This window comes from Puma concolor, chromosome B3 (assembly GCF_028749965.1).
Source record: "Puma concolor isolate L17-30 chromosome B3, mPumCon1.1.hap2, whole genome shotgun sequence".
Taxonomy (NCBI): Eukaryota; Metazoa; Chordata; class Mammalia; order Carnivora; family Felidae; genus Puma; species Puma concolor.
The window spans coordinates 64,113,242-64,126,020 of record NC_141672.1 but is presented as its reverse complement, the minus strand read 5'-3'; the positions used below and the strand labels follow the sequence as shown (position 1 = coordinate 64,126,020).

Here is a 12,779-nt window from a genome sequence, read left to right as displayed (position 1 = left end):
TTAGTTTGGCTGTTCTTACAAGCATTAAACTGTATTAATTAAACATTTTTATTTTTAATTTTTGCATATTCATTTGGGGCAGACATTTACCTTTAAGGCAAAAAGAATGTTACAAAAAGATGATGGTAGGAGAAATATGCAATGGAAGGTAACATATGTTTTTGCTTTTAAGATGTCTTATGTAATTAGGAGAATGACATCCCATCACCTTTGCCACATTTTGTCGGAAGCAAGTAAGGGTCCTGCTCACATTCAGGAGGAGGGGATTACACAAAGGTGTGAACACCCGGAGGCAGGGATTATATAGAGGAGGCCACTTTAGGGTCTTTCTACCATAGCAATACAATTCCTTCTTTTAGCTGCATCCTACAAATTTTGATACATTATTACCAGTCAGTTCAAAATATTTTTAAGTTTCTCTTATGATTATGTCTTTGATCCATGGATTATTTAGAAGGGTGTTTTAAATTTTTCAAATAGTTAGGGATCTCAATACTTTAAAATTTATTGAGACTTGTTTTATGGTCTCTAATATATGCTGTCTCAGTAAAGGTACCATGTACATTTGTATTACACCATGTGCATGTATATTCTTCAGTTGTTGCCAGTAGTGTTCTGTAGATACAACTCAGTCAAGGTGATTGATAGTGTGGTCCATATCATGAATGTCTACTTTGTGTGTTTATGTCTATTTCAGTTGCCCCGGTGGTGGTGGTAAAATCTTAAACTGGATGGGATTGGCCATTTCTCTTTTTAATTTTGTCAATTTTACTTTTATGTATTTTAAAGTACTCTTATAAGGTGCATATACATTATGATTGTTCTGTCTTCTTTCTTATGAATTGATTTTTCTATGACATTTTTTGACATTCTGTGACATTTTTTTGAAGTGTCCCTCTTTATCTCTGATACATTTGTTGTCTTGAAATCTCTACTTTGTCCGATATTAATATTGTCCATTCAACTTTCTGATGCTTCTGTTTATATGGTAAGCATATAAACATGATGCTTACTGTTTATATGGTAAGCATCTTTTTTTCCATTCATTTAGTAAAGTGTGTCTGTGGTAGATAGCATATATTTGAGGTTTGCTTTTTTATCCATTCTGACAGTTTCTGCCTTTAATTGGAGTATTTTATCCATTAATATTTAATGCAGTTGACATGGATTCTGCTATATTCCTCCAAAGAATGTTGATTTGTTCTAGCAGGCAGTTAATTTGGGTGGCAGCTCAAATCTCCCTTTCTTTTATCCTTAGCTAAGCTGCCTGGAGTCTGTCTTGTGTATATGTGATTATGGAATCAGCCAGAGATTTGGGTAACATAATATATGGGTTGAGTCTTTCCCTCTCTGGCTCTCTCCTTTCTTTCCCTCATTTTCCAGTAGCTGTAGTTACCCCCAAACTGTTCTCTAATTCTTCAGGCTAAAAAGACTGAATTTTCTGTGGGTATTTAGCCCTGACCAGGGCCTGCACTCAGTCTATAAGCTGTGAAAATGGGAAACTCATTCATGCCATTCCTTTCTTCCAAGCATTGTCCTCCCCTTCTAGAATCTGCCTACTGTTTGTCACTTTCTGGTGTCTTCAGGTAGTTATTCAGAGTTTATGGTTTTTTATCTGTGGAGGTTTGATCTGATAGAAGCTTTTTGGCCATATAAGAAATAGAACTGAGAAGCATTTTTTTTTTTTTAATTTTTTTTTTTTCAACGTTTATTTATTTTTGGGACAGAGAGAGACAGAGCACGAACGGGGGAGGGGCAGAGTGAGAGGGAGACACAGAATCGGAAACAGGCTCCAGGCTCTGAGCCATCAGCTCAGAGCCCGACGCGGGGCTCGAACTCACGGACCGCGAGATCGTGACCTGGCTGAAGTCGGACGCTTAACCGACTGCGCCACCCAGGCGCCCCGAACTGAGAAGCATTTTGAAACATTATGCTTTAGAAATTATTTGTGGTGATGGTAAAAATAAACTAGTATAATCTAGTTGAATCTAAGGTAGATTTGAGGATTTTCTTTATGGTGTTTTGCTAGAGTCTTTTTTACTCTATTTTTCTGTCTTCAATCTATAGCTACTTAGAAATATTTGATGAGTTTTTTTTTTTTTTCAACGTTTATTTATTTTTGGGACAGAGAGAGACAGAGCATGAACAGGGGAGGGGCAGAGAGAGAGGGAGACACAGAATCGGAAACAGGCTCCAGGCTCTGAGCCATCAGCCCAGAGGCCGATGCGGGGCTCGAGCTCACGGACCGCAAGATCGTGACCTGGCTGAAGTCAGACGCTTAACCGACTGTGCCACCCAGGTGCCCCAATGAGTTTTTTATTATAGCTCCTATTAAAGGAAGTTCTTTGGCACAGGTAATCTTTCTTTGCTGGTCCTCGTCACCAGTTGGCTTTCTGAACATAGAAGACTAGGATTCAGACCCTGTGCCCAGAGTAATACTTGACAGAATTTTAAAAACATCTATTATGTTAAAATGTCAATAATGATTAGAGTTATGAGTGACTCTTTTTTTTACATTGTATTCTATAATCCCCGTATTTTCTACAGTGAGCAAATATTTCTGTTGCTATTTTTTATGACTAATATTTTATTTTAATTTCTTTTAATTTTTTTTTTAAATTCAAGTTAGTTAACATACAGTGTAGTATCAATTTCAGGAATAGAACCCAGTGATTCATCACTTACATATAACACCCAGGGCTCATCCCAACATGTGCTCTTCTTAATGCCCATCACCTATTTAGCCCACCCCCCATCCACCTCCTCTCTAGCAACCCCAAGTTTGTTCTCTGTATTTAAGAGTCTCTTATGGCTTGCCTTCCTCTCTGTTTTTACCTTTTACCTTATTTGTCCTTCCCTTCCCCTATGTTCATCTGCTGTGTTTCTTAAATTCTATATATGAGTGAAATCATAGGATATTTGTCTTTCTCTGCCTGACTTATTTTGTTTAGCATAACACACTCTAGTTCCATCCACATTGCTGCAAATGGCAAGATTTTATTCTCTTTGATAACCAAGTAATACTCCATTGGGTATCTATACCACATCTTCTTTATCCATTTAACTGTCGATGGACATTTGGGCTCTTTCCATACTTTTGCTATTGTCAATAATTCTGCTATAAACATTGGAGTGCATGTGCCCATTTGAAACATCACTCCTGTGTCTTTTGGATAAATACCTAGTAGTGCAATTCTGGGTTGTAGGGTAGTTCTGTAGGTAATTTTTGAGGAACTTGCATTCCGTTTTCCAAAGTGGCTGCACCAGTTTGCATTTCCACCAACCTTGCAAAAGGGTTCCCCTTTCTCCACTTTCTGACAGCTGTGAGGTGGTATCTCAGTGTGGTTTGGATTTGTATTTCCCTGATGATGAGTGATGTTGAGTATCTTTTCATGTCTGTTAGCCATCTGGATGTCTTTGGAAAGGTGTCTATTCATGTCTTCTGCCCATTTCCTCACTGGATTATTTGTTTTTTTGGGTGTTGAGTTTGGTAAGTTCTTCATGTATTTGGATATTAAGCCTTTATCCGATATGTCATTTGCAGATATCTTCTCCCATTCTGTCCGTTGCCTTTTAGTTTTGTTGATTGATTCCTTTGTGTACAGAAGCTTTTTATCTTGATGAGGTTCCAATAGTTCATCTGTTGCTACTTTTATAATTACAAAGTGTGTTTATATTAGATTTAGATATTAAAGAAATACAAAACATAGAAAGGGGTAGTCTCATTTGTAATTCTACTCTTCAAAAGCAGTTGTTGTCAACTGCATGGTGTTAAAGTAGTTTGTTTTCATGCTCCCTCTTTGATCCATCTGTTTTAACCTGGGGACTGGTTTGATAGCAGCTAGAAGTGCACAAGCTGAAGTTTGTTATAGACAAACTAAAGAATCCTTGTTTTAGATATCATGAAAATCAGAAAAACTATGATCCAGAAAATTTCAACTTGGTAGGGGAAAAGACAATACAGAATAATCTTAATAGCAATTAAAATTGCATACGGTCAAATTAGTTACTGGCCAAAATTAGCAGTAGTAGTAGATCTTGAGAATATTTAGAGCAACTAAATTTGACCTATGAAAACCATACTTGGTAGAAATAATGACCACAAAACAAACTTTTCAAATTATAAAATGTAATTGATAAAGACTTGATATGATAGGGGTGCCTGGGTAGCTCAGTTGGTTAAGTGTCTGACTTCAGCTCAGGTCATGATCTCACAGTTTGTGAGTTCAAGCCCCGCATCGGGCTCTGTGCTGACAGCTCAGAGCCTGGAGCCTGCTTCTGATTGTGTGTGTCCCTCTCTTTCTGCCCCTTCCCCACTCATGCTCTGTCTCTCTCTCAAAAATGAGCATTAAAAAAAATTTTTTTTAAAGACTTGATATGATAAATTAAATCTTTTTTGGAAATTTGGTACTTAGTCTGATGAAAATGATGAGTAAACTAAAATGAAAAGAAATGGAGTTGGTTTAACTGGAATTTATTATTATCATTATTATTTTAACTTTGCATGTCTTGGACAGCATTCCATGTTAGTTTGTATAGCTCTAGCTCATTCTTTTCAGTGACTGCTTATTCCATTTGATGAATCTATAATAATTTATTCCACCTTTTAAAAACAATATTCTGTTTTCCAGAATATGCTTTTAAGGCTATTAACCAGGGTGGCCTTACATCAGTAGCTGTCAGAGGGAAAGACTGTGCAGTAATTGTCACACAGAAGAAAGTACCTGTAAGTAATACTGCTCAGATAGCCTGTTGTTACAGAATATAATGTAAGGATTTTTCATTAGTTTGTACAACAACAAACTCATGAGTTTGTTTTGTATAAACAAAGTTATATTACAACCTATATACATTAACATTCTTGCTTTCCTCGTGCTTTCCCGTTTCACTCCAGAAGTATTTACTCGGCAGCTATGGACTGTTTAGCTGAGTAGACTGAATTAACATATTGAACTTTGTGGTAATGATTATAAGCACAGTAGGAATTCTAGGTCTTTTTTCTTCAGGAATCTTGCAACAGGCTTTGGTGATATAGTTCTCCCCCACAGGAAACCTATCATCTAACAAAGGAAGACAAAGTCTATCCCCTGCCTTTTTTAAAAAATTGGGTTTAACAATAAAATGAACAGAAGACATTTGTTACATAGTTTATCATAACTCCATAGTATTTTTTTTATCCCTGCACTGGGACCTCTGATTTTACAAAAATTATCTTGATCTCTTTTGTTCATTAGGACAAATTATTGGATTCTAGCACAGTGACTCACTTATTCAAGATAACTGAAAACATTGGCTGTGTGATGACAGGAATGACAGGTAACTGATTTGATGTCTACTTAGATTTGTTATTTTCTTCAATTATTTTTGAGTTTTGTATTAATTTTAAAAGGCTCCCTTTAGTGCCTGATGTGCCTGATATATAGGAGTATATTTGCCATCTTCCAAGGTTAGTATCAGTATATTCGGAGTATTGTGAGCTTTTTTGAAATCATAAGTATAATAGAATTAGATCTGTATACTACCGTCAGGGAAACTGGGCTGAGGCCCCTCTCATAGATGATTTATTTCATATATAGTTAATACTTTAAGGGCAGTTAAGTCCATATATTTCACACCTGGTAATAATGGCACAGTTAGAAGTAGATGAGAATTATAAAAATTACTTTGGGTTTCTGTTTTCTGAAATCAAGAGAAAATTCAAGCCTACAAAAAAGATAAGAGAAACATTCTCCTTAAAACTTGTTCTTTTGGGAATTATTAAACACTTGTGGAAACTATTTTGACGGCTGATAAAGGACTCAGCGTAAAAGGAAGTGCTATGTGTAGAACTCCATCTTTAAATATGTTTTCCTTTTTTGTCATGTATTTGTTGCTGAGTCATCGACCGTTCATTGGTGGTAGAAGAAACCATAGTGGACCACTCTACCTTCCTTAAGTTAGAGTGGAGATTTTATATATGTATGGAAAATGGAAAATTGTCTGATTTTACGTTCACTCTTTCCTCTAAAGAAGTAAACTTGTTTTTTCTGCTCTAAGCGGACAGCAGATCCCAGGTACAGAGGGCACGCTATGAGGCAGCTAATTGGAAGTACAAGTATGGCTATGAGATTCCTGTGGACATGCTGTGCAAAAGAATTGCTGATATTTCTCAGGTCTACACACAGAATGCTGAAATGAGGCCTCTTGGTTGTTGTAAGTATGCTAACAAGGCTCACAAATAATTGATGAATTACATTTTTTCAGAAAGAGGAATAAAAGAAAATTATATAAAGGGTGGAACTCTATAATAAATCAGCGATGAAGGATAGGTTTCACAACAGTATTTTAGGTATTATCTCTTAAGCTTTAGGTGCTATTAGACTTTATTAAAATAGTTCTTTTAAGGATGTTTGATTTGAAAGATCCAAGTCACTGTTACATTGGGCTGTTGTAATGGGAGTTGTACTGCAATTCCAGATTACTCTTTCCATGCATATGTCTCAATAGGCATCTTAACAATGTAGCTCTTTTTTTTGATCACCCTAAAGAATTAGGCTCAAACACATATACCTGTGGTTCATATTTGTAGACTATATTATGTTTTTTTAAAAATAAGTAAAATTCTATTAGGAGAGAGATGAGGTTTACTGATTTTAGATTGAATGTAATACATTATCCTGAAAAATTGAACACATTTGTTTTTGACATTGTGTCGTTTATGGGAATTAAAACAGTGAGTGTAATGATTTTTCTCTAACATATGACCCTATTTTTGACCTCTCATTTAAAAATGCTCCCTCAGTTTCTTCAGTGATGCTCTTTCCCCCTTTTCCTCACTTTCCTTAGCTCATCTTCTGCTTTTCCTTTAAATGTTTTTGCTCACCAGGCTTTCTCTGTGGTCCTTCTCTCCCTCTTGGTTCTGTGTCAGTGATCTCACCCTCTTTCATACTTTCGTTTACTACCTGTATTCAGCCAGTCACTACTACGTTAGTGTTAGCCCAGTCCCTTCCTCCACAGCCTGCAGATGCTTCAGACTTGAAATCATTGCTGTTTTCCTGCTTTTATCCTCAACTTCTCTTTGCTACGCCTACTCCACCTTCCTTGGTCATATGATTAGTCTTCGAGCTTCACCTCAGAATATCTGTTCTTTCCTGTCTCCTCTGTTCCTTCTTCATCATCTCTTGCCTTTGCCACTTAGTTTACTTGTCTCTTCTCTCTTTTTTCACTCTTTCCTAGTCTTCCATGTTGCTATGTGAGTTATTTTAAAATTAAATTTTGATTGTTACTCCCTAGAAAAACTGATTCCTCATCAGCTACAGTGTAAATTCCAAGCCCCTTAATATGACATGCAGCTTATTCCCAAGCACCTTCTTCCGTGTACTGCTTTCCTTCCTCACCTGAAGTCTCGGTAGTGCGTGGGTCTTTTGTCATCACCTGGGTATAACAAGACCTTTCATGTCTTGATGCCTTTGTGCATGTTGTTCCTTTTGCCTTGATTGCCCTTCATGTCTCTACCATCTATTAAACCCAGCTGATCTTGCAAGACTGGAGTAAAAAAGTGTTTGTTCCCTCAAGCAGTAAGTGGATATCTCTTTGGTGTTGCCCTATACTTTATATCAAGTATAAAATGTAAGGAAAATTAGAGGGTGACATAACCTTTGATTAAAACAGATATCTGATCACTGTCATCGTGTTTATCAAATAAGTTTCAAAATTCCTCATTGGTAGACTCGGTAAAACATCTCTAAATGTGAATAAAGTGATTGACTACTACTGAATCTTAAAACAGAGGAAACTACAGGCATACCTCAGAGATACTGCAGGTTCAGTACAGACCACTGCAATAAAGCTAATATCACAATATAGTGAGTCAGATGAACTTTTTGGTTTCCCAGTGCATATGAAAGTTATGTTTACACTGTACTCTATTAAGTGTGCAATAGCATTATATCTAAAAAAGCCATGTACATACCTTAATTTAAAAATACTTTATTGCTAAAATGCTAACATCTAAACTTTCAACAAGTCCTAATCACTGATAATAGATGACTGTAACAAGTATAAGAAGAATAATGGAAAATGTTTGAAATATTCCAGGAATTAGCAAAATGTGACAGACATGAAGCAAGCAAACACTATTGGAAAAATAGACTTAACACAGGGTTGCTACAAACCTTTATAAAGAAATGCAGTATCTGTGAAGTGCAACAAGGCAACACGCAATAAAACGAGGCATGCCTATACATAAAAGAGGTTCAGATCTAGAAATACAAGAAACCAGGAGTTAAGTCATTCTTTAAATACTTTATTACCTGCTTTGCTGAGTAGAAAGAAGTTTGGTGTGGTGTTTATTTTAACTGTATGTCATTTAACTGTATGGATTTGTAATAATAAAGTTCTGTGTACAGAATTTAGAATTTGGTTTCTCCTGACTACTAGGGGAATATATACCAGCAGTATCAAAGATGGGCAGTCTGAAGATAAGCAAGTAGCCTCAAGGTGTATTTCGTTTTGCGCCATTCCCAAGGTGTATTCCACAATTTTGGTTCCCTGGAACCTTAAATTCTTTAGAACCTTAAGTTCTTAAAAAAAAGAAAAAGTCTTCCTTGGTCAAATAAATTAAAGAACTACTAAGTTTAAGTAGGTCAGTCTACAGCAGAACATTTACCATACTACTATATATTATTTTCTCTAAAAGGAAGATGAAAAATTTAACTGAATTCAACTTCAATTCAATTCAATTCAAATTTATTTGGTAACATCTCAAGGGTTCAGAGGAATATGCTTTGAGTAATAGCAAGGATTTAGAAGGTTGTAAATTATAATTGTAATAATTCAAATTTTAAAAACATCTTTGATAAGCCTTTTGTGAAATGGAAAGTTCTTGGTTACCTAGTTTATCTGTGGTGATAACCTGTATTTTATCAGTGTTCTTTAAGCAAAATACATATCCTAAAATAGATGGGCAGAATAGTGATTAACAATAGCTTTATGACAATACAAAGAAAGAAGAAATTGTGTTGTACAAAAGTATAAGATATTTCATGAGGGTCTTTCTTTTTAGGTATGATTTTAATTGGTATAGATGAAGAACAAGGCCCTCAGGTGTACAAGTGTGATCCTGCAGGTTACTACTGTGGGTTTAAAGCCACTGCAGCAGGAGTTAAACAAACTGAATCAACCAGCTTCCTTGAAAAAAAAGTCAAGAAGAAATTTGATTGGACATTTGAACAGACAGTGGAAGTAAGTTAGTCAAAAGGATCTGACCTTTTTTTTTTTTTAATGCTAAATAGAATAGGGAAGATCATTGTATAAATTGACCATCTAAAAAGGCTGTTCTGGATTTATCACAGAACCAAGTTTGTTGGCTTAATAGTAAAATTGGTGTCATTCAGCTGACATGGGAACAATGAGGACTGCTTGTATTCACGTAATTCCTTATCTCATGTCATAATGTATTTGAAACTGCTTCCAATAAAACACTTATAAAATGGGAAGATGTAACTAAAAATGAGAATTCAAGACCAGGGCCTGAGACCTGCATGGTTGTGACTCAAATTAGACTTAAGCTTCCTGGAAGCAAAAGTGAAAAAATTGAGTCCGCAGTGTTACTCTTATGGCCCTAAAGGAGAAACAGCCACATACCAGATTCTCAGCAAACAAACATCTTCTTGGTTAAAGAATATATGCTCATGCGATAACTTGACAGAGAAATTCTATCTGGGATGCAAAAGCAGAGCTAGCTTAATGCAGGAATGATAGGGGATTGATTATTCATTATGATTGGGATGTTTTAAATGGAGACAACAAGCTAAAATTTTACATAAATGTTTAGTAATATTAGACCAAGGAAACCTCTTATTTACTGCCAAGAAGTTGAAAACAAAAATTTTAGTAAATTTTGGAAAGGAGGGTCTGGGATACAACCATTCCAAAGACTTAAAACATGATTCTGGTAAGTGACAAAAGAAGAATTACTATCTAATACTTTTATGTTTGGTTGGCAGTATTATTTATAGTAATGGGAGATATAAAGCTAGTTCTCATCTGGGAGGTACTGTGTCCTGTTTAAATGTTTATAAAAGGTCTTTTACTTGCAGTTCATAATTACATAAATGATTAATCACATCAGATACAGAGCTACTTTAAAACATTCTTAAACTGTTATTACTGTAAATTTGCCTTGAAGGAAGGCTGTATCATTCATGTTTATCCTCTCCCCCATCTCACCCCAAGTGCTAAGCATAGTGCCCAGCATGTAGAGGTCATCAAGCAAACAGACTGTTGTGTGTGATTCATCCTGTGTTTTTTGATAGACCCCTTTCATTTATGACTTGACTTAGTATAAGCCAAGTTTCTTCTCATTGGCAGGCAACATATTAGAATTAAGCAATCTGTTGGTAACACGTGGTTGTAGAACTGCATCACTGAAACATGGAACAAAAATGAATAGTTTGTGGTTAATTCATGATCTGAATAAGCTTGGAATGAAAAATCTTGGAATCTCTGAAAAATACTATTTTAATGTTGATACTTTTTTCAGACTGCAATTACATGCCTATCTACTGTTCTATCAATTGATTTTAAACCTTCAGAAATAGAAGTTGGAGTAGTTACAGTTGAAAATCCTAAATTCAGGTGAGTTATATTGTTGGACAGGTGCTTAAAGAAGTTTGCCAAGAGATTAATTACAGCCTAGAAGGGTAGAAGTGTGTGGGTCCATTTGTCCTACAACTTGCGGGGGGAAAGCATTTTTTTTTTTAATTGCAGTTTTTTCCCTCATTACCTGAGAGATCTGTTTTAAAACTTACCAGAAATCTCTTTAAGGCAGACATAACTGCTTCTCATTTCTCAGTGATTTTATATCAAATATCAGAGGCAACATAAAATAACCTTCTTTATGTTGGGAGTAAAGTAAGCATAAGTGTTACCTTTTTTTACCTTATGGCCAATAGAAACCTCATCTCCCAGAGTAGTAGTTTTTAGTTTTTTTCAGGTGAAGCTTTGATTATTTAGTGATTATTTAAGTGGAGCTTTGAGAGTAATATGAAATACTGATCTATATCAGACCCTGTCTGGAGATCTTTGGAAACCCCAAATTTTGAATATAGCTAATTGAATTGCAGATGCTGGATGCTTGTCTGTTCTTACTAAGTAACTAACTCCTACAGATCAACCTTATAGCTTCCATGAGTCAAATCTATACTGGGTGCTTAACATATACCATCTCATTTAATCCCCCCAGAACCTAGTGAGGTGGTTTACTTACCATGAATCTGGATGCACTTGTGAAAAATACTTCAGTTAAATCCACAGATGCAGGGAACTGCTGGAAGGCATGTTAACTATAATTTGTATTTACTCTTAGGTCACAGTTACAGGGATACTTGATAATGGTTAGGGGTGGGGAAAAAGGTGGTAAACTAAGCTTAACTGGACCTTACAGAGTTTTTTGTTACCATGCATTTTTTCTTCTAATTTATTCTCTTTGTTGCCTGTAGGTAAGTGGTTTAAACATGAATGATTTAAGAAAAATTCATGGAATTAAAAATTTTTTGAATCTATACTTTTTTTTTTTTTTGGTTCTGTGGGAAGTAATTGTGTGTTTGGTTTTAGCAGTATTTTTCCTGCAGGAGCAATTTATAAATCTGCTTAAAGGACCTGCAAGTTCTTTTCTCTTTTTTTTTTTTTTTTTTAAATGTTTATTTATTATATTGAGAGAGAGTGAGCAAGTGGGGGAGGAGCAGAGAGAGAGAGAATCCCAAGCAGGCTCCACACTGTCAGCACAGAGCCCAACATGGGCTCAGTCTCACAAACCATGAGATCATGACCTGAGCCAAAACCAAGAGTCAGACACTCAACCAACTGAGCCACCCGGATGTCCGTCTTTTTTCTAAAGGGCATTTTGACATTGGAGCTAAAATAGAATACATTATGTATAGGTTTGCTTTAAATATTTTCTGTCATAGCTACAACTAAAAGAGTTTGCTTTCAGAAAACCTAATTTTAGATCTGATGTCAAAGAAGTAAACATTTTTGTGTATAGATAAAGTTGATGAAATACCTAGGAATTCTAAAGGGATGACAGGTATACAGATTTTTTAAATCTGTAAATTGATAATTGTCCAAGTTAGGTACACAGGAATTCATTACTATCTATTCTACTTTCGTGTGTTTGGAATTTTAGATAAGAAAAAGTTTTCAAAAAGTAAAATAGTTACGGGTTTTTTTCTCCTTGCCTTCTAGGATTCTTACAGAAGCAGAGATTGATGCTCACCTTGTTGCTCTAGCAGAGAGAGACTAAACATTGTATGTAGTTAGTTTACCAAATCCATGACGCCACTTGCCTGTGTGTTTGGTAACAACAGACCAACATTATGGAGGCCCCTGGATTGAAAAAGGAACCTCTCCCACTCCTCCTGCCACTGAAGTGGTTAGGACTCTGTATAAATAAAAAAAAATAGTGCTTTTGGAAAATAATCGCATCTTGTCTTAATTTCACCTCAAGTTTTAAGTCGTAAGCCTCTGGTGCATGCAGACTGTTAGTGCCCACCATCCTCACATTGTAGCTTTATTCTTTTTGTTGACAGAGATCCAAGTTTCTTTGGCTTTAGGAACTTAACAGGCAGAAGTTTAAACTATAGCTCTATGGCCTAATGAATAAATGGCAAACTAAAAACTGTGGTTGTAAAACTTGCTCTGATTGTAAGCTGGCATGTGAGGCAAGACCTTTATTTTGCATTTCTTCATTCATTCAAATGGAATATTCCTGAACTGGACTCCCAAGTTCTGTCAGAGGT

General features: G+C 35.8%; 1 protein-coding gene across 3 annotated transcripts in view; it reads left to right on the top strand.

Moving 5' to 3' along the window:
• The window catches only part of PSMA6 (proteasome 20S subunit alpha 6), a 31,049-nt gene extending 18,386 nt beyond the window's left edge, over positions 1-12,663 (top strand). For 2 of the 3 annotated variants that reach the window (XM_086709926.1, XM_025919521.2), the window contains exons 2-7: positions 4,632-4,726; positions 5,235-5,316; positions 6,037-6,192; positions 9,044-9,222; positions 10,523-10,617; positions 12,226-12,663. In XM_086709926.1, coding sequence (XP_086566052.1) covers positions 4,632-4,726; positions 5,235-5,316; positions 6,037-6,192; positions 9,044-9,222; positions 10,523-10,617; positions 12,226-12,283 — 665 coding nt within the window. In that variant the 3' untranslated portion in view covers positions 12,284-12,663. The remainder of the gene's footprint in view (positions 1-4,631; positions 4,727-5,234; positions 5,317-6,036; positions 6,193-9,043; positions 9,223-10,522; positions 10,618-12,225) is intronic. The other variant, XM_025919522.2, reaches the window with a different exon arrangement.
• Positions 12,664-12,779: the final 116 nt, after the last annotated feature.